The following is a 21,221-nucleotide window of genomic DNA, read 5'->3' on the forward strand; positions in this document are numbered from 1 at the left end:
CCCCTCTGCGGCCCCTGCAACTTAGTCTTGACATAGAACAGATAACTGCAACCTCGCCACAGTATTATACAAAAATACCATTCTGATGAGAAATAACTTACACACATTTGATGAATATAAACATCTTACATATGTTACCAACAAATTCTGAATCTTCCACGACAACAGTCTGGTGCAACGTGGCGTTGGTGGATGGAGCAAGACATGATGTCCCAGATGTGCTCAATTGGATTCAGGTCTGGGGAACGGGCGGGCCAGTCCAGAGCATCAATGCCTTCCTCTTGCAGGAACTGCTGACACACTCCAGCCACATGAGGTCTAGCATTGTCTTGCATTAGGAAGAACCCAGGAGGAACCCAGGGCCAACCGCACCAGCATATGGTCTCACAAGGGGTCTGAGGATCTCATCTCGGTACCTAATAGCAGTCAGGCTACCTCTGGCGAGCACATGGAGGGCTGTGCGGCCCACCCAAAGAAATGCCACCCCACACCATGACTGACCCACTCCCAAACCGGTCATGCTGGAGGATGGTGCAGGCAGCAGAACGTTCTCCACGGCGTCTCCAGACTCTGTCACGTCTGTCAGGTGCTCAGTGTGAACCAGCTTTCATCTGTGAAGAGCACAGGGCGCCAGTGGCGAATTTGCCAATCTTGGTGTTCTCTGGCAAATGCCAAACGTCCTGCAAGGTGTTGGGCTGTAAGCACAACCCCCACCTGTGGACGTCGGGCCCTCATACCACCCTCATGGAGTCTGTTTCTGACCGTTTGAGCAGACACATTCACATTTGTGGCCTGCTGGAGGTCATTTTGCAGGGCTCTGGCAGTGCTCCTCCTGCTCCTCCTTGCACAAAGGCGGAGGTAGCGGTCCTGCTGCTGGGTTGTTGCCCTCCTACGGCCTCCTCCACATCTCCTGATGTACTGGCCTGTCTCCTGGTAGCGCCTCCATGCTCTGGACACTACACTGACAGACACCGCAAACCTTCTTGCCATAGCTCGCATTGATGTGCCATCCTGGATGAGCTGCACTACCTGAGCCACTTGTGTGGGTTGTAGACTCCGTCTCATGCTACCACTAGAGTGAAAGCACCGCCAGCATTCAAAAGTGACCAAAACATCAGCCAGGAAGCATAGGAACTGAGAAGTGGTCTGTGGTCACCACCTACAGAACCACTCCTTTATTGGGGGTGTCTTGCTAATTGCCTGTAATTTCCACCTGTTGTCTATTCCATTTGCACAACAGCATGTGAAATTTATTGTCAATCAGTGTTGCTTCCTAAGTGGACAGTTTGATTTCACAGAAGTGTGATTGACTTGGAGTTACATTGTGTTGTTTAAGTGTTCCCTTTATTTTTTTGAGCAGTGTATATAATTCACAAGTGATCGGTGATAGGTGCCTATCAGACTTCTAGATTTAATCTTGTCTTTACATATACACTTTTTTTTAAACATTTTTTTTAACCTTAATTTAACTAGGCAAGTCAGTTAAGAACAAATTCCTATTTACAATGAAGGCCTACCGACCAAACCCTCCCCTAGCCTGGATGACACTGGGCCAATAGGGAAGTGCACTATCAGACTCCCGATCACGGCCGGTTGTGATACAGCCTGGGATCGAACCAGGGTTTATAGTGACGCCTCTAGCACTGCGATGCCGTGCCTTAGACCGCTGTGCCGCTCGGGAGCTCATATATATAAATAATATGTGACATTTGTTTTGATTTAGAATGGACCATTATCATGCACCTGTATCGAAACAACAGGGGCAACGGAAAAAATACTTATAGCGAATGGAGGACGCTTTTCCCCATGGTTTATTTTCATGCCAGGCAGTTAGGCTGTACTCCTGTTGTAAATATAACCAATGTGCTTAATATTAGGAAAGTTGAGAAATAAATACAGTAGGCGTAGCCTATAGAAAGCTGATGGGATCCTCATATTTTTATTAGCGGCCATCACTCTGTTTTCTCACGCAATTACATAGCCTATAAAAATGTTGCGCAACATGAGCTCATGGGCTCTCATGAAGTGTTTGATTAGAATTTCAAATACATTAGCATTGATGTCAGAGTGATTTAGAGAGACAATAGAGTGCTGAGTACCAGGCAGTTAGCAAGTTTGGTAGGTTACTAATAACCAGCAGCATCAGAGCTTGGAAAAGCCTAATTACATGACTAAAAGGTCATGTGGAATTTGACTGCCTTCATGATTTGTGACTCCAGGTGTGGCGGTAATATGGTCACTGCAACAGCCCTATTCCTTTTCTGTGGCGTTCCTCATGACAGCCAGTTTCATCATAGGGTTTAATGGTTTTTACGACTGCACTTGAAACTTTCAAAGTTCTTGAAATGTTCTGCATTGACTGACCTTCATGTCTTAAAGTAATGATTGACTGTCGTTTCTCTTTGCTTATTTGAGCTGTTCATTCCATAATATGGACTTGGTCTGTTACCAAATAGGCCCGTCTTCTGTATACCACCCCTACCTTGTAATAACACAACTGATTGGCTCAAACGCATTAAGAAGTAAAGAAATTCCACAATGAACTTTTAACAAGGCACACCTGTTAATTGTAGTTAATTACAGGTGACTACCTCCTGACGCTGGTTGAGAGAATGCCAAGAGTGTGCAAAACTGTCATCAAGGCAAAGGGTGGCTACTTTGAAGAATCTGAAATATATATATTTTGATTAGTTTAACACTTTTTTTGGTTACTATATGATTCCATGTGTTATTTCATAGTTTTGATGTCTTCACTATTATTCTACAATGTAGACAATAGTAAAAAATAAAGAAAAACATTGAATGAGTAGGAGTGTACAAACATTTGACTGACTGGTACTGAATATACATATATTTATATTTGCGTTCATCTTGGTGAACTAGTGCATTGCGGAGGCCTAGACTAAATGCCAGTTTATGCTTGATAGGAAAATGTGGTAGGTGGCTCCATATGGAGGGTGTGACGCAATTGCGGAGCCTCCGGAGGCATGCAGTTGCCAAATCAAATCAAATCAAATTTTATTTGTCACATACACATGGTTACACATGGTTAGCAGATGTTAATGCGAGTGTAGCGAAATGCTTGTGCTTCTAGTTCCGACAATGCAGTAATAACGAGCAAGTAATCTAACTAACAATTCAAAAAAAAAACTACTGTCTTATACACAGTGTAAGGGGATAAAGAATATGTACATAAGGATATATGAATGAGTGATGGTACAGAGCAGCATAGGCCAAAGCGCCTCCCAAATGTTGTAACAATGCAGAGAGCTCTGTAATGCACCGCATTGACATGATTGGTTGATGGTAGGTGGGGGCGGTACATCATGTAGGAAACACAAACTCACAACAGCTCTGCACTGCTCCGCGAAGCGCAGGAAGTATGAATGGCCTGACTTCTGCTGAGTCCGTATCACCGTGATTGCTGCATGGCCAGTGCAGACGTCGGATTGATCATGCGCCCAGATGCACAATGCGCTACTCTCTTCAGAATGCGCTCTCTCCTGCCAATTTGTGCACATTTATTTATTTATTTCTTAACTTCACTGTGTGAATTATTTGTGTTTTAATTGTTGGTGTATATCAATTCCTCATTACATATATTACCAGTAATACATTTACCGTTAATTCCTACCATTTCTAATCTACAGTGTTTGTTACTTTGGTTACGGTAATTTCTGTTATCAATATTATTATTCCTGTCACATTATCACCCAGTGTGCACAACCTATGCTGCACTTGTGAGAAACAATTTTTGTCAATTTAGTCATTGTTTTTTGTTTTGAGCGCTCCTGTAAATGTTGAGTAAGGATGCGCACGCATGGAAGTAGGCCTATAGGCTACCTGGCCTGCGCAAATGTAGATGTGATGTGTAGGGTCTGATTAGTATTTCTGATTGGCTTAATGCACCACTACTAATAACCTGTGGAGCTTCTCAAAGTAATGTTTTCTTCACCGCAAACAGTCTTATTTATACATCCATTGAGAATTACAGTAGTTCCACAATGTATTTAAAAAAATCTTCCTATCTCTCTCCCTTTCGATAAGAACTCGTCATAAAATTGTCCTACCTGATTACTTCTTATCAGTGCTTGAGTTGGACTGAAATAGGTTCCGGTACTCATTTTGGGGGCAGTGACTATTTAGGTGCAGGAGCTCCACAATACTTTTGAGCCAATATTCTTTGAGGAACAGGTTTGAGGTTCCGGTACTCAGCTTCGGTGAGCTCCTGCCCAAGTCAAGCACTGCTTCTTATCCCTTGCGCAAATAGCCTAAAGCTGTGTCTGTGCGCGGGAAAGTCGTAGGGCCCAGAATATTTTATACAATGTTACAAGTTTGCTAGTAGCATGAATATTTAACTTCTATCTATTTGTGTCCATCACAGAGGCTGCAGAAGAGGGCAGAGCGTTTCAACCTGCCTGCTACTGCTGATAGTAAGAAAGAGGCCCGCGCTGCCAGGTGAGCCCCTGGACCGAATTACACATTATAATGGATCATATGTTGACTTTGGATAAAACTAGGGTTATACATATTTTGGTTAAAACAAATGGGTTGTACCACAACCCTGGTTTTACGAAGGACGAACAAGTTCTTACTATGCTATAAGCTGTCTCCAGACAGCACCACTGAATAATCATTTATTACATTTTTTGTGTTTTATCTCCCCTTTTCTCCCAAATTTCATCATATCAAATTATGATCTTGTCTCATCGCTTCAACTCCACAACGGGCTCAGGAGACCTGAAGGTCGAGTAATGCATCTGCCAAAACATGACCCGCCAAACCGCGCTCAGTAACATCCGCCTGCTTAATGTGGACCAATGTGTCGGTGAAAACCTGTGGGTGGATACGCCACTCTGCAGACTCAGGCTTGCCCCTCGACAATAGGTTCGCACCTGGATTCAATATACCTGGGATGTGCGTTGCTGACAGTGAGTGCAGGTGTGTGTGTATGCCCACAGCATGTATCCGTGATGCCACCTGGTGCATGGCCATTGAGCGGACTCCGCCATGGCAATTGATGTATGAGGTCGAGCCCGAGGCCTGCAGAGCATGATAGCCTTGAAGGCTGCAGAGCCTTCCTGTTGCTGCTCAAATTTGTGTGTGATGGTCTCCACGAAAGGACCGAAGAGCCCAGCTACTGTGACAGGAGCATGCAGCAGCATGTTCTTTTCTCGTTCTCAAATTAAATTAAATGAAGCTTTATTTCAGACATAGAATGCAACGCAATGTGCTTTACAGGAAAAAAACTTAGTAAAAAACAAAAATAAAGCTGCATTACGCTACATAACCAAAAGTATGTGGACACCTGCTCCTCGAACATCTCATTCCAAAATCATGGGCATTAATATGGAGTTGGTCCCCCCCTTACTGCTATAATAGCCTCCACTCTTCTGGAAAGACTTTCCACTAGATGTTGGAACATTGCTGCCGGGACTTGTTTCCGTTCAGCCACGAGCATTATTGAGGTTGAGCCCTAATTGTTGGGCGATTAGGCCTGGCTGGCAGTCGGCATTCTAATTCATCCCAAAGGTGTTCGATGGGGTTGAGGTCAGGGCTCTGTGCAGGCCAGTCAAGTTCTTCAACACCAATCTCGACAAACCATTTCTCTATGGACCTCGCTTTGTGCACGAGGGCATTGTCATGCTGAAATAGGAAAAGGCCTTCCCAAACTGTTGCCACAAAGTTGGAGGCACAGAATCGTCTAGAACCAAGGGGCCAGCCCGAACCATGAAAAACAGCCCCAGACCATTATTCCTCCTCAACCAAACTTTACAGTTGGTGCTATCTATTCAGGCTGGTAGCGTTCTCCTGCCATCCACCAAACCAGATTGGTCTGTCGGACTGCCAGACGTTGAAGGGTGATTCATCACTCCAGAGTACGCGTTTCCACTGCTCCAGAGTCCAATGCCGGCAAGCTTTGTTTCCAGGGGCAGTTTGAAACTCAGTAGTGAGTATTGCAACCAAGGACAGGCGATTTTTTGCTAACTGCACGATTCATCACTCGAAGGTCCCTATCTGTGAGCTTTTATGGCCTACCACTTCGCGGCTGAGCTGTTGTTGCTCCTAGATGTTTCTATTTCATAATAACAGCACTTACAGTTGGCCAGGGCAGAAATCTGATGAACTGACTTGTTGGAAAGGTGGTAATAGAAGAATCTTAAAATGTATTCTAAAACCCACAGGCAGCCAGTGCAGAAACCTTAAAATCAGTGTAGTATGTGTTCTCTGTCTGTTCTTGGTCGGTGCCCGTTCTGCAGCATTCTTTGTTTCTGACATTTGAGTGAGGTTGAGCCACAAGTGGCTGTGTGTCACTACCGAGAATCCCATGATTCTGCCCACGTCCTAGGCAGCACACCTCATGTGTAGTGTGCCTTCCTGAGCTCGACGTACATCTCTGGAGTAGCCTGCCCTTCCATGTCCAGGAGGACCTGTGCCTGGTAGGTCTGGAGGAGGACCATGATGTTCAGCATGGCTGCTGACTGGGCGGCTACCTTGTAAGACTTCTCTTCCAGGTAAGCGGTAATACGGCATGCTCTGGATGACAACTGCGGCTTCTCAGCCTGACACCTCAACAGCCTCCGCGGAAAAGGCTTCTTCAAATCAAATCAAATTTTATTTATTATTCTTTGTGCGGGGGCATGGCCAGATTCCCCAGCTCGGGCTCTGTGTCGATCCTGGACCATGATTTGAAGCTCTGGATGGGAGAGCGTGTCTGTGGCTTCTTCCAGGACTGCCTCAACTCATTCCTGACATCTGTGAACAGGGGGCAGGGTCTGTGGGGGCTGGCTGGCTAGCCGGTGACTGACGGTGGGAAGTAAGCCCCTGCCAGCATGGTTTCAGGGGCTGGTTGTGGATTTGGCCAAGACAGGCATAGCTTAGTCACAGCCCTGCCCAGGACCTCCACCAGCTCCTTGTTGTAAGGATCCTTGTCAGAGATCCGACAGACAGCCGGCATCTCCACCTTGTCCTCCTCTATGTCACCCTTCATTCTGAGCCAGGATCTCCATTGGCGTTCCACTGGCTGGCATGGAAGTCTCTCAGCTCCCGGTGCGCTGCGTCCTCGAAAGAAGCAGCAATTTGGGGAAGGGCTGAGGTGGAGGCTCTGTCAAGTTTTGGAGCGCCGCATCTTGGCCACTCGTCCATACACTCCCGTGGAGCTATATGGGAGGAGCTGGGTTGTGGAGAGATATAGATCAGCTCCACTTGATGGCGAAGGGAAGGCAGGGGTACCCACACTCAAAGCTTATGAACACTGTTTGAGCGTGATTGGGAAAGTGATTTATAAAATATTTACCTCAGAATCCTTGATCTCCTCAAGTGCGACACGTTAGCTAGCTATATAGCTAGATAAACCATTAGCAAAGAGTGGGTAGCAAGCTAGCTGACTCAGGCTGCAAAACGGACCAACGCCGAAGGAATCTAAATCAAATCTAAAATATCTTCGCTGCTCGGTCGAATGCGTAAGCCGTCTAAAATTGAGAAGTTTAGACGGAAAAGATGAATTTACAGGTGATAAATGGTGGCTTTGATAAACAGTGGTGGCTGAATAAAGCAAAAGTGGCTGGGCAGTGCGTATTATACCCTCAGGGTATAATGAGTCATGGCCCGCCGGGGCCAATCACTTCCAAGATGGGACTTGGGTGGTTTCAAAGTTGAAAATTATTCAGTGGTGCTGTCAGGAGACAGTTTATAGCATAGTAATAACTCAAGTTCGAAATGAAGTAAAAGCAGTCATGTACTGTTAATCTTGCATGTAGGCAACAGCAATGTTTCACACTTTTATGACCCCTTGATATCCTCAAATGTATGAAATATTGTGGTTGACAATCAAGTTTTGATCATTACTCAGTGAACAGTGTCAGGTAGTTATTTAATATACATATTTTATGTGGCAATAATTTACTCCAGGTGGATGTTAAAAAGATGTAGGCTGTGAGAGTGAATATTAATTGAATTGATCTGATGTTTGTCAGATTTGGTTTACCGGCTCTATCACCGGCTTCCAAACCAGGTGAGTTGGATTTTCATAGGTTTTTCAGCATGACCAGTCAAAATTGTATGTTGTAATTCATGTATATTTTTTCTCTTTGTCTATTAGGTGCATCAGTTGCAAATAGTAAACTAACTGTGAGTATCAATGGGGTTCATATAATATTTATTTTTCCTATTTCGACAATGCCTGCACATAAAATGGCACTTCACATAATCAGCAAATTTACTGTAGGTTGCTGTGACAATGTTGGTGTTTCCCCTATATTAGTTTGGCAAAATAATATGGAACAGGAAAAAATATAGGAAGGCTTTCCCAAAAACCTTCTCAATTAAAGGACCCCCCAGAGGAAGTATCCCCTACTATTTTGAAGCAATTTTTTGTCCTAAAGAGGGAATGCACTTTTAGATTCCACCTCCGAAGAATCACGAAGGCTACATATACATATTTACGAATTGGGTGTGGGAATTTCCATGTGGAGTTGATAAACATCAACAACAAGGCCACTTGACAGCTGTCAGAGTATGTAGTTAACATGCTAACCTTATCTAGCTAGCTATCCTGCTAATTTTATATAGCTAGCTAATGTTATATGTTGTTGTTGCTGGGTTTTACTACACCGTATTCAAAATACTAAGCAGCTGGCTCTATTGCTGGTTCTGTAGATGGATTTATCATAATAATTTATTTAGGAAAACTTTGCCACAGATGGAAACCACTGGACAATCTTTGACTTCGCTATCTATTGTTTTTTCCAAAGTTTGGCATCTTCCATTTTTTATTTTTCCAAATAGGATAGCAGCCTACACCAGAAATAACTAATATTGATAACCATCTAGATGATACATATCCTACATACAGTCTACTACTCAATGGGGAGGCCATGAACGGCAACACCGGGACACAGTGCCATTCGCTCCCGCTTGACAAGCACTACTGTCCGGCAATGGTGTGGGAAATAGCTACCTAGTAGCCATTAGCCAATATCAGGATGACTGTTACAGTAAGCACACGCATACAACGAATGAAGTAACAGTACACCCATCATAAAATACTTTTAATAAAAAATAAACAATCATCAGTTTTATAACTGAAAATGGACAATTATTTGTGTAAAAGTAATAGTGAAATATGACTGACTCATCCATCCAGTCCACTCTTACCGTATGGTAGCTCAATGTATGGTAGTTGCGTGGTAAGAAATGGAAGAGGAAAAAAACAGCTCAGTCAAAACCATCTAACCTATAGCAGAGAGCTTTTGTTGACACACCCACTCCATTCCACACGCCCACTACTTTCCTTTCGACACACCCACTCGTCCATGCTCCGGTCGCCATATTGGGATGTAGCTAGCCCCTTCTCTGTAGTGAAGCAAAACTTTACTGGTCAAACCATTAATCTTGGGGTGATGGGGAGCGAGTTTGCAAATGGCTAATATCACACAATTATACCATTTTATAAAATGGTTATTTATATATATATATATATATACTGCTCAAAAAAATAAAGGGAACACTAAAATAACATCCTAGATCTGAATGAATGATTGAAAATTGAATACTTTTTTCATTACATAGTTGAATGTGCTGACAACAAAATCACACAAAAATGATCAATGGAAATCAAATTTATCAACCCATGGAGGTCTAGATTTGGAGTCACACTCAAAATTAAAGTGGAAAACCACACTACAGGCTGATCCAACTTTGATGTAATGTCCTTAAAACAAGTCAAAATGAGGCTCAGTAGCGTGTGTGGCCTCCACGTGACTGTATGACCTCCCTACAAAACCTGGGCATGCTCCTGATGAGGTGGCGGATGGTTTCCTGAGGGATCTCCTCCCAGACCTGGACTAAAGCATCTGCCAACTCCTGGACAGTCTGTGGTGCAACGTGGCGTTGGTGGATGGAGCGAGACATGATGTCCCAGATGTGCTCAATTGGATTAAGGTCTGGGGAACGGGCGGGCCAGTCCATAGCATCAATGCCTTCCTCTTGCAGGAACTGCTGACACACTCCAGCCACATGAGGTCTAGCATTGTCTTGCTTTAGGAAGAACCCAGGAGAAACCCAGGGCCAACCGCACCAGCAAATGATCTCACAAAGGGGTCTGAGGATCTCATCTCGGTACCTAATGGCAGTCAGGCTACCTCTGGCGAGCACATGGAGGGCTGTGCGGCCCCCCCAAAGAAATGCCACCCCACACCATGACTGACCCACTCCCAAACCGGTCATGCTGGAGGATGTTGCAGGCAGCAGAACGTTCATCACGGAGTCTCCAGACTCTGTCACGTATGTCACGTGCTCAGTGTGAACCTGCTTTCATCTGTGAAGAGCACAGGGCGCCAGTGGCGAATTTGCCAATCTTGGTGTTCTCTGGCAAATGCCAAACGTCCTGCAAGGTGTTGGGCTGTAAGCACAACCCCCACCTGTGGACGTCGGGCCCTCATACCACCCTCATGGAGTCTGTTTCTGACCGTTTGAGCAGACACGTGCACATTTGTGGCCTGCTGGAGGTCATTTTGCTGGGCTCTGGCAGTGCTCCTCCTTGCACAAAGGCGGAGGTAGCGGTCCTGCTGCTGGGTTGTTGCCCTCTTACGGCCTCCTCCACGTCTCCTGATGTACTAGCCTGTCTCCTGGTAGCGCCTCCATGCTCTGGACACTACGCTGACAGACACAGCAAACCTTCTTGCCACAGCTCGCATTGATGTGCCATGCTGGATGAGCTGCACTACCTGATCCACTTGTGTGGGTTGTAGACTCAGTCTCATGCTACCACTAGAGTGAAAGCACCGCCAGCATTCAACAGTGACCAAAACATCAGCCTGGAAGCATAGGAACTGAGAAGTGGTCTGTGGTCCCCACCTGCAGAACCACTCCTTTATTGGGGGTGTCTTGCTAAATGCCTATAATTTCCACCTGTTGTCTATTCCATTTGCACAACAGCATGTGAAATTTGTCAATCAGTGTTGCTTCCTAAGTGGACAGTTTGATTTCACAGGAGTGTGATTAACTTCTCGTTACATTGTGTTGTTTAAGTGTTCCCTTTATTTTTTTGAGCAGTATGTGTGTGTGTGTGTGTGTGTGTGTGTGTGTGTGTGTGTGTGTGTGTGTGTATATATTGCTCAAAAAAATAAAGGGATGTGCAAAAACATAAGTTTGCACACCCTATTTTAATTTGATCCATGGCTCAAGTTTACACGAGGCTTTTGACTCACCAATGTCATGCTGGTGGGTAGTAACATTTTAAATCAAACGAAACGTAGGCTGAGAATGTCTGTCAAATCATACGAAAATACAAAACAAAGTGGGCAGTTCAAATTTGTCACTTCAAGCCCAAATATATCATACTTTGACTAAATCGTTGTGCAACAAATCAAATTTGATTGGTGACATACACATGGTTAGCAGATGTTAATGCGAGTGTAGCGAAATGCTTGTGCTTCTAGTTTCGAACTCTAACAAGTAATCTAACAAATTCACAACAAATACCTTATACACACAAATGTAAAGGGAGGAATAGAATATGTACTGTAGCGGTATTTATTAGAGAGGGGTAAAGAAAGATTTTGTTCGGGCTCCGGGCAGGTATTAACCATGCCGAAAGGAAAAGAGTAGAATAGAGAGAGTACCACTACCAGACCCACACACATCAGCAGAAGAGACTGCCTAGAGTGTAGCCTGTTTACCAGATAGCCAGTGGAGAGAAAAGAGAATACACACCATATAAAACCCACATCACAGCACAGGGGTAACCCCAACAAGAATACCTCATACGATAATACTAATACTAATAATGGCAGAGCAATTCAACAGCAACTTCATACAAGAACGAACCCAGTCATCAACAGAGGATTTGCAATAATTTGTATTTTCTAGTGGATGAGTGCAGAGGGTATGAATGTGGGGGGTGTTCATCGACACAACAAAGGCCTTAAAAATGTCCACAGTCTTCTCGGGCCACATGTCATTAGTACACCTCACCTCAATACAGTTCACATAACAATACACAACTTGCAAGCAACCTCCCTTTTAACTAAAATGTCCATCCAAATACTTCTGGCAGGGCAATAATAGTCCAGCTCTAATGAACTTCAATGGGAAGTGTATTTGAAAAATAGAGAGTCTGTTGCAGGGTAAAGCACTGGAACGAAAGGGAAGAGAAAGAGAGAGAGAAAAAGATCAATCTTAGCTGTGGTCTTCAGGCCTGCCGGTGTACTGTCTGACTGTCCGATGGTTTGTTGGTTTGTATGTTAAAGCTTCGCAACAATGTTGCTACTAATCCATGCGATCCATTACGGGCGCGGTCCCAAACAAAAACAACCACGATCTAAAGTGATCACACCGATGATTGAGTTAAATACTTTATAAACTACAAACGCTGAAAACAAACAAAACTTCTACAGCACACACAAACTGTCGCGCCACCCAAGAGCCCCTCCCCAAAGAGCTGAACGACCTCTCTTTTTATTTCCTCCTTCCTTACTGCTCATGCGCTCTTAAAGTGGCGGCGCACGGTGAAGGCTCTGAGCAGATTTCGCCACAGTACATATAAATATATGGATGAGCGATGGCGTGCGACATAGGCAAGATGCAGTAGATGGTATAGAATACAGTATATACATATGAGATGAGTAATGTAGGATATGTAAGCATTATTAAAGTGGTGTTATTTAAAGTGATTAGTGATACCTTTATTAAGTCAATTTATTTAAGTGGCCAGAGATTTTAGTCTGTATGTTGGCAGCAGCCTCTCTATTTTAGCGATCGCTGTTAAACAGTCTGATGGCCTTGAGATAGAAGCTATTTTTCAGTCTCTCAGTTCCAGCTTTGATGAACCCCTTTCCACAGCAGCCCAGCTGTTTCATCCCGCTCCCCCTCCCTCTGCTGTTTCCTGTAGTCCACGAAAATCTCCTTAGTTTTGTTGAAGTTGAGTGAGAGGTTATTTTCCTGACACCACACTCTTGAGGGCCCTCACCTCCTCCCTATAGGCCGTCTCGTAATTGGTGGTAATCAGGCCTACCACTGTAGTGTCGTCTGCAAACTTGATGATTGAGTTGGAAGCGGGCATGGCCACGCAGTCATGGGTGAAAAGGGAGTACAGGAGAGGGCTGAGGACGCACCCTTGTGGGGACCTAGTGTTGAGGATCAGCGGTGTGGAGATGTTGTTTCTTACCTGACCGTCAAAGTCCAGGACCCAGTTACACAGAGCGGGGTCGAGACCCAGGGTCTCGAGTTTGGAGGGTACTATGGTGTTAAATGCTGAGCTGTAGTCAATGAACAGCATTCTTACATAGGTATTCCTCTTGTCCAGATGGGATAGGGCAGTGTGATGGCGATTGCATTGTCAGTGGATCTATTGGGGCGTTAAGCAAATTGGAGTGGGTCTAGGGTGTCCAGTAGGGTGGAGGTGATATGATCCTTGACTAGTCTTTCAAAGCACTTCATGATGACAGAAGTGAGTGCAACGTGGTGATAGTCATTTAGTTCAGTTACCTTCGCTTTCTTGGGAACAGGAACAATGGTGGCCATCTTGAAGCATGTAGGGACAGCAGACTGGGATAGGAATTGGTTGAATATGTCCGTAAACACACCCGCCAGCTGGCCTGCGCATGCTCTGAGGACGCGGCTAGGGATGCCTTTGGGCCGGCAGCACTGTGAAGTTTAACACGTTTAAGTGTTTTACTCACGTTGGCCATGGAGCAGGAGACCCCGCAGGCTTTGGTAGCAGGCCGTGTCAGTGGCACTGTATTGTCCTCAAAGCGAGCAAAGAAGTTGTTTAATTTGTCTGGGAGCAAGATGTCGATGTCCGCAACGGGGCTGGTTTTCTTTTTGTAATCCGTGATTCGCCTTGCCATGATTAAAAGTGGTGGCTCGCGCTTTCAGTTTTGCGCGAATGCTGCCATTATTCCACGGTTTCTGGTTAGGGAAGGTTTTAATAGTCACAGCGGGTACGACTTCTCAAATGCACTTGCTAATAAACTCACTCACCGAGTCAGCGTATACGTCAATGTTGTTGTCTGAGGCTATCCGCAACATATCCCAGTCCACGTGATTGAAGCAATCTTGAAGCGTGGAATCCGATTGGTCAGACCAGCGTTGTATTGACCTGTTCACAGGCGTTTCCTGTTTTAGTTTCTGTCTATAGGCTGGGAGCAACAAAATGGATTCATGGTCAGATTTGCCGAAGCCAGGGCACTTAGGGCTTTGTGTGCATTGCGGAAATTCGAGTAGCAATGATCCAGAATTCTGCCAGCTCGTGTCGCGCATTCGATATGCTGATAGAATTTAGGGAGTATTGATCTTAGGTTAGTTTTGTTAAAATACCCAGCTACAATAAATGCAGCCCCAGGATGTATGGTTTCCAGTTTTCATAGAGTCCAGTGAAGTTCTTTCAGGGCCGACGAGGTAACTGCTTGGGGGGATATACATGGCTTTGACTATAATCGAAGAGAATTCTCTTGGAAGATAATGCGATCGGCATTTGATTGTAAGGAATTCTAGGTCAGGTGAACAAAAGGACTTGAGTTCCTGTATGTTGTTGTGATTTCACCATGAGTCGTTAATCATAAGGCATACACCCCCCTCTTCTTACCAGAGAGACGTTTGTTTCCGTTGGCACGATTCGTGAAGAAACCGGGTGGCTGTACCGACAACATATCCCGAGTGAGCCATGTTTCCGTGAAACAGAGAATGTTAGAATCTCTGTCTCTCTGGAAGGCAACTCATGCCCTAATTTCGTACACCTTGTTATCTAGAGATTGGACATTGGCGAGTAATATGCTAGGAAGCGGTGGATGGTGTGCTCATCTTCTGAGTCCGAGCAGTAGGCCGCTCCGTCTGCCTCTCCTGTGGTGACCGCGTTGTTTTGGGTCGGCCTCTGGGATAAGATCGTATGTCCAGGGTGGAGGTCCGAACAAAGGATCCCCTTTAGGAAAGATGTATTCCCGGTCGAAATGATGGTAAGTTGACGTCGCTTTCATATCCAATAGTTCTTCCCGGCTGTATGTAATAACATTTTCTGGACAATGTAAGAAATAGTACATAAAAAAACAAAACAGTTCTAAGGACCTGAAGCGAGGCGACCATCTCTGTCGGCGCCAACAACATGGTTACGGTCTGGCCATTATCTTTCAGCTCAAAAAAGTGGATTTCTACTGGTGTGGGCGTTTAAATGTTAACTACCGGTAGCTACAAAGTAGCTTACTTGACAGAATGAGATTGTGAGTTTTTGCATAAATCCAGTGTACGCTACAGAACACTGCTAACCAAAAAAACTGTGCTAGGTGCATGCAAACTTGAATTAAAGGGTTACTACATTAAAAATGTCTAAATTTTTCCCAGACCTCAAAAGTGGTCTCCTGGTGTGGTTTTAGCATGGTTGTGTTCTTAGAACATCCATTTTTTTGTTTTTCTATAAGAAATTATCTAAACCCTGATAAAAGGGTGAGGGAATCCGAAACCTGAACACTCCCCACCACCCTTCCGACCGCCTTGCAGGCATGCAAACTTGTCATTTTTCGCTGATATTCATCGCTTTTATTTCAAAACAGTCATCCACGTGAACCGTGTAGAGCTGTAAAAAAAAACGTGGGGGTTCTGATGAAAAGTGGGCAGGAAGTTGGCAAGCTAACATTACCACCTGCATGCCTCCATTAACTATGTGTTGCCTCAGCTTACTTCACATGTCTGTCTAATAATCCACAGAACACTTAAATGCATTGGAGGAGGCGAGGGAGTAACTTTATAAACTTGGTTACTTTATTACTAAACCTAGCATGGTAGTGCAGGCAGCTGCACAACAACGGTGTATACTGGAGTCATAATGTTTCAATACTCTAACAATGATACCAATGAATAAGTACCCGCTTGTGCCGTGTTTGAGTACTTACCTTAGGCAAACCCACATTATCACACTGTGGGTAGTCTAGTTATTATGTAGGAAATTAGAAAATCAAATGTGCATATTATTATACTGTGTTGTTGGCATCTTTCTATTAAATAGTGTAATTTATGCTATGCTTTCGTTTTCAGAATGATGGAGTTTTAGGAGAGGGAGTCACTGTCTAAGCTTGAGTCAGGTTTGAGGTTCAAGTGGAGCTGGGCCTGGCTGAAGTTAGATGCAAAGACCGATGTCAAGGGATTGCAGCACACCCCTCCCACGTTTAAAAATAAATGTGAAGATAGACAAGCCAGGTCATGCAATTTACAGCCTGTTACTGTTTATTATTTTGAGCATTAAAATAATTTTTGTAAAAATAATGGGGGGTATGAATCGTGTGTGTGTGGCAGGTCAGATTATATTGAAATGAGAGAGTTGTTTTAATGTTGGCTGAAAATAATTTAGTTATTTAGCAGATAGCCTAGACCTTCACCTTACAGTTCTTCATTAAACCCACTGGAAAATACATGTCCTCAACAAGAAAATATGAAAATCCTAACTGTCTGGGGAGACTGAGATGATCATGTCATGATTAACCTTAAACCCATGCCAAAGAGCCCAACTCCCAAATGACACAATTTTCTCTGTCTATTGTGGTTTGGAAAGTTAGGAGTATTGAGATTGTTCAAATAGGTACTTGTACTTGTTATTCTCTGACAATATGAAGTAATATGCAAATTGTCACCTTTTTGCACCCTTACCTGTTTGCATCCCTGTTTATTGGAGAAGAACAAGCCTGTGGTTTTCTGTTTGTAAGAGGATGACAGGATCGGGTTTTCCTCACTTTTTCACTGTGATGTTATGAATAGGAGTTTGTGAACACCTGACTTGTCTTTATGGAGCACATAAGTAACACCTCTCCTCCCTCTGTGGCGTTAGGTCAGCGTTGAGGTCCTGAAGAAGCGGGCAGAGCGCTTTGGCATGAATGTGTCCTCTGTCGCCAAAACGGTGAGCTGACTCATGAATTCACTACATAACCAAAAGTATGTGAACACCTGCTCGTCTTCTCTCGATCGTTCTCTTCTCTCTATCGCTCTCTTCTCTCTATTGCTCTCTCTATCCTGTATGGCGTCGTGTGGGCGAACGGTTTGCTGATGTCAACGTAGTGAACAGAGTGCCCCATTGTGGGGTTATGGTATGGGCAGGCATAAGCTACGGACAACGAAACACTGTTGCCAATTGAATGCACAGAGATACAATGATGATCCTTTGGCCCATTGTCGTGCTATTCATCTGCTGCCATTACTTCATGTTTCAGCATGATAATGCACGGCCCCATGTTGCAAGGATTTTTACACAGTTCCTGGAAGCTAAAAATGTCACAGTTCTTCCATTGCCTTAATACTGACCAGACATGTCACCCATTGAGCATGTTTGGGATGCTCTGGATCGATATGTAGGACAGCATGTTCCAGTTCACGTCAATATCTAGCAACTTCACACAGCCATTGAAGAGGAGTGGGTCAACATTCAACAGGCCGCAAAATCAAGAGCTTGATCAACTCTATGCAAAGGAGATGTATCTCGCTGCATAAGGCAAATGGTGATCACACCAGATACTGACTGGTTTTCTGATCCACGCCCTTACCAATTTTTTTAAGGTATCTGTGACCAGCAGAGACATACCTTTATTCCCACCCATTTGAAACCCATAGATTAGAACCTAATTTATTTATTTAAATTGATTTGATTGCCTTATATGAACTGTCAATGTACTTCACTCAAACCAGTGAATATCACTTATTATGAATTAGATTATTAACTATCAGCTCTTGGAATATCCAGGGCCTATACTGTTCGTATTTTTGTTCTAAAAGAGCAAATCCAGAATTGTTTTAATACGTCAAGGGACAGGACATCATAATCCTTCTCGAAACATGGTGTTGTGGAGGCATTGATACTCCGTGGCCCTAAAGCTACAGAGAAGGTTTACTACCATCAATCAAACATAAAAACATTCAACAGGGTCGGAACTCCGGTGTAATCATAATTTGGCATAAGCAGGACTTAGCACTGAATGAAATGAAAAAAGGTACTAACCACATTTGGCTGAAACTTAATAAAGGTACAATTGATTTTGACAATGATGTATACATACAGTGCTGTGGAAAAGTATTTCCCCCCCCTTTCTGATTTTCTCTATTTTTGCATATTAATTCAATAAATATATATATATTTTTAAGTAGACCCAGGAAGCTAGGCATATGTCACGCGTCACTACTTCACAGGAGAGCCATTTGAACGTAAACTTTTTTTTATTTGATCAAAATGCATTTTTTTTGTTGAAATGCCTTCTGGAACATGTGAACTTTCATGTGCCTTAATAACAAACTTGTATTCGTATTTACAGACGGCATTGTTAAATTATGAGCCTAGTTTGTTTATCCACGGAAAAAGTCAGCAACCTTCCCGCTAGCCATGATTGGCTGAGATAATGAGTGGGCTGGACATGCCGAGAGATGAGTTAGGATTGTTCTGCCGTATAGCACACTTCTGTATATAACATGATCTGGTCAGTATGTGTAGGTAATCCTTTCTAAAGTGGCTCTTTTGAAAGATTTCACATTGTAGAACTGCATAAGTGTTGCTCTCCACTTTCTGGAGGCCTGAGTTTTGAAATCAGTGGAATTAAAGTCTGATAGCTAAGGAGATGGAGAAAATTCTTGCGTTCGTCTTCATATTTGCAATCAGAGTCTAAAAGAGAACCCACAAAATGCTGTTGTATAAAACACCTGTCTCTGGATTACATCTTCAAACTGAGAGCAACCATGGCATCCGTGACAGAGAGGGTGAAGCGTCAATCCATGTATATGGGTAAGAGAGCTAGCTACATTTTCAGATATATAACAAGTTTCTAATTTTGTCAAAGTCGTTTTCATTTCAAGTTAGTGTACTGTTAGGTAGCTAGGTAACGTTAGCTGCCTAGCTCGCTAGCTAACGTTACATGTATGATCTGTGTAATAATATTATTCATATCTCAGAGCCATTGCTAGTTATAGCCTAATATTAGCTAGCTAACATTGGGCCTGGTTGCTTGGCTACCTGTAGAGTCATGCAGGGTAGTAACGTTATGAGTTGGGATTAGGGTTCATTGTTTAGCTAGCTAACTAGCTAGGTGTTTATCCCACTGAGCTGTATGGAACCAAAAATCAGGCTTTGAGTAGTACACATACAACCCGGCTGACAGAACCTTCTCTCCCAGAGTTATAGCTACTGCAGTCCCTGTACTGGGCGAAGTAAGCCAAGCACCGAATTACTAGTTAGCCCTGTCTCTGACCTACAGGTCCTCAACAGCCATCTGATAAAAGTTCATGTTCCGTATGCTTACGCACAATGTGTCGATCTGCAGGACGCTTATTTTCACAAACATTCTGCCAGCACATAGGATGTTTCTCAAGTTTGCCTTTCAGGGCATGGCCTATAAGTATCTCACTGGTCCATTTGGACTATTACTAGCCCCTCAGATTTTCAACAACGTGTGGAGGTGGCATTGAACCCACTGAGGTGCAGGGGGCTCAGAATCTCTGTGTACTGTATATAGACGACTACCTGCTCTGTACCCGCAAACAGGAGCAAGCATTTAGAGACACGGCTATCCTTACAATCTACCTCACAGAGCTTGGTCTCAGGATCAATCCGATAAAGAGCTGTTTGGTGCCCACACAGAACAGAATATCAGAATAAATCATCTTTATTTCTGGGCCACCCAGTCAGAGAGGCGAGTCACGTCATTCCGCCTATGTCTCTTCATGTTTAGTCTGGGGCATACAGTCACACAGAAAGGCATAATGAATACAGAAGCAGATTTGTTGTCCAGAGGGAATTCATTGTATGGGTAGTGGGAACCTCACCTCTTTTGTAGTGGCCCAAATATGGGAGAAATACGAACAGGCGTCCGTAGATCTTTTGGCATTGTGCTTAAACGCACACTGCCCACTGTTCTTTACACTGGCAAGCGACGATGCGCCACTATGGGTGGACGTGATGGCACACCCATTGCCATGGGTGCGGCTTTACGCTCCTCCCCCCCCCCCCTCTGTCTGATTCTTCCCACACTCTCCAGAGTGAGGGAACGACCAGCCCTGGCAGTTACCGTTATGCAGGGATCTGTTTACCCAAGCAAACAGAGATTTTCTGTCCTCGTCTGTACATGTTGGCTCTTTGTGCCTGGCCTGTGAGAGGGTGAATCTTGAAGGGCAGGTCTGCCATTTTTCAACCTTATATTCATTTCCAGCACCAAACACGTGTCTACATTAATGAACACAGCGTGTTTATATGATCTGTAGTTAAAAAGATAAGAAAGGTCTTAAAACTTCTTAGGGATAGTAAGTGGCCAATAGCCTCGGGAAATGCATAGCGCCAAATTCAAATAAAAAGCGATAAAACTCAAACTTTCATTAAATCACACATGCAGGGTACTCAATTAAAGCTACACTCATTGTGAATCCAGCCAACATGTCAGATTTAAAAAATGCTTTTTGGCGAAAGCATGAGAAGCTATTATCTGATAGCATGCACCCCCCCTGAACCAGCTGAACGAGTTGTAAACAAAATAATTAGCGTAGCCGGCGCTACACAAAACGCTGAAATAAATAAATATAAAACATGCATTATCTTTGACGAGCTTCTTTGTTGGCACTCCAATATGTCCCATAAACATCACAATTGGTCCTTTTTTTCGATTAATTCCGTCCATGTATACCCAAAATGTCCAAGCAGGTTTGATCCGGAAAAAAACTGCTTTCCAAAACATTTCAAAAGTTGCCTATAAACTTTGCCAAAATATTTCAAACTACTTTTGTAATCCAACTTTAGGTATTTTTAAACGTTAATAATCAATCAAATTGTAGACGGGGCAAACTGTATTCGATAGAGAAATTAAACAAAATATGCTCCTTTTTCCCTCTTGCGTAACTATCAAAAGTGTAACGTGTACCAGGAAGTGCCTCTTCTTCGTTTCACCAATGATTAACTTCAACCCAATTCCAAAGACTGGTGACATCCTGTGGAAGTCGTAGGAACTATAAAATGGGCGCTATCTAATTTCCCTTGACAAAGACAATTGAGGGAATTGTCAGGGAAAATAATTGTTTTATTCTGAACAGTTTTTCCTTGGGGTTTTGCCTGCTACATAAGTTCTGTTATAGTCACAGACATGATTGAACCAGTTTTAGAAACTTCAGAGTGTTTTCTATCCACACCTACTAATCATATGCATATAATATATTCCTGGCATGAGTAGCAGGAAGTTGAAATTGTGCACGCTATTTATCAAAAAGTAGAAATG

At 43.7% G+C, this 21,221-nt stretch overlaps 1 protein-coding gene across 3 annotated transcripts in view; it reads left to right on the forward strand.

Moving 5' to 3' along the window:
- Positions 1 to 21,221, forward strand: part of sarnp (SAP domain containing ribonucleoprotein) — a 72,565-nt gene that overhangs the window by 21,132 nt on the left and 30,212 nt on the right. For 2 of the 3 annotated variants that reach the window (XM_024376075.2, XM_024376082.2), the window contains exons 6-9: positions 4,385 to 4,458; positions 7,977 to 8,014; positions 8,102 to 8,130; positions 16,814 to 16,882. In XM_024376075.2, the coding sequence (XP_024231843.1) occupies positions 4,385 to 4,458; positions 7,977 to 8,014; positions 8,102 to 8,130; positions 16,814 to 16,882 (210 nt within the window). The remainder of the gene's footprint in view (positions 1 to 4,384; positions 4,459 to 7,976; positions 8,015 to 8,101; positions 8,131 to 16,813; positions 16,883 to 21,221) is intronic. The other variant, XM_024376090.2, reaches the window with a different exon arrangement.

The sequence above is a fragment of the Oncorhynchus tshawytscha genome, linkage group LG02, assembly GCF_018296145.1.
Source record: "Oncorhynchus tshawytscha isolate Ot180627B linkage group LG02, Otsh_v2.0, whole genome shotgun sequence".
Classification (NCBI taxonomy): Eukaryota; Metazoa; Chordata; class Actinopteri; order Salmoniformes; family Salmonidae; genus Oncorhynchus; species Oncorhynchus tshawytscha.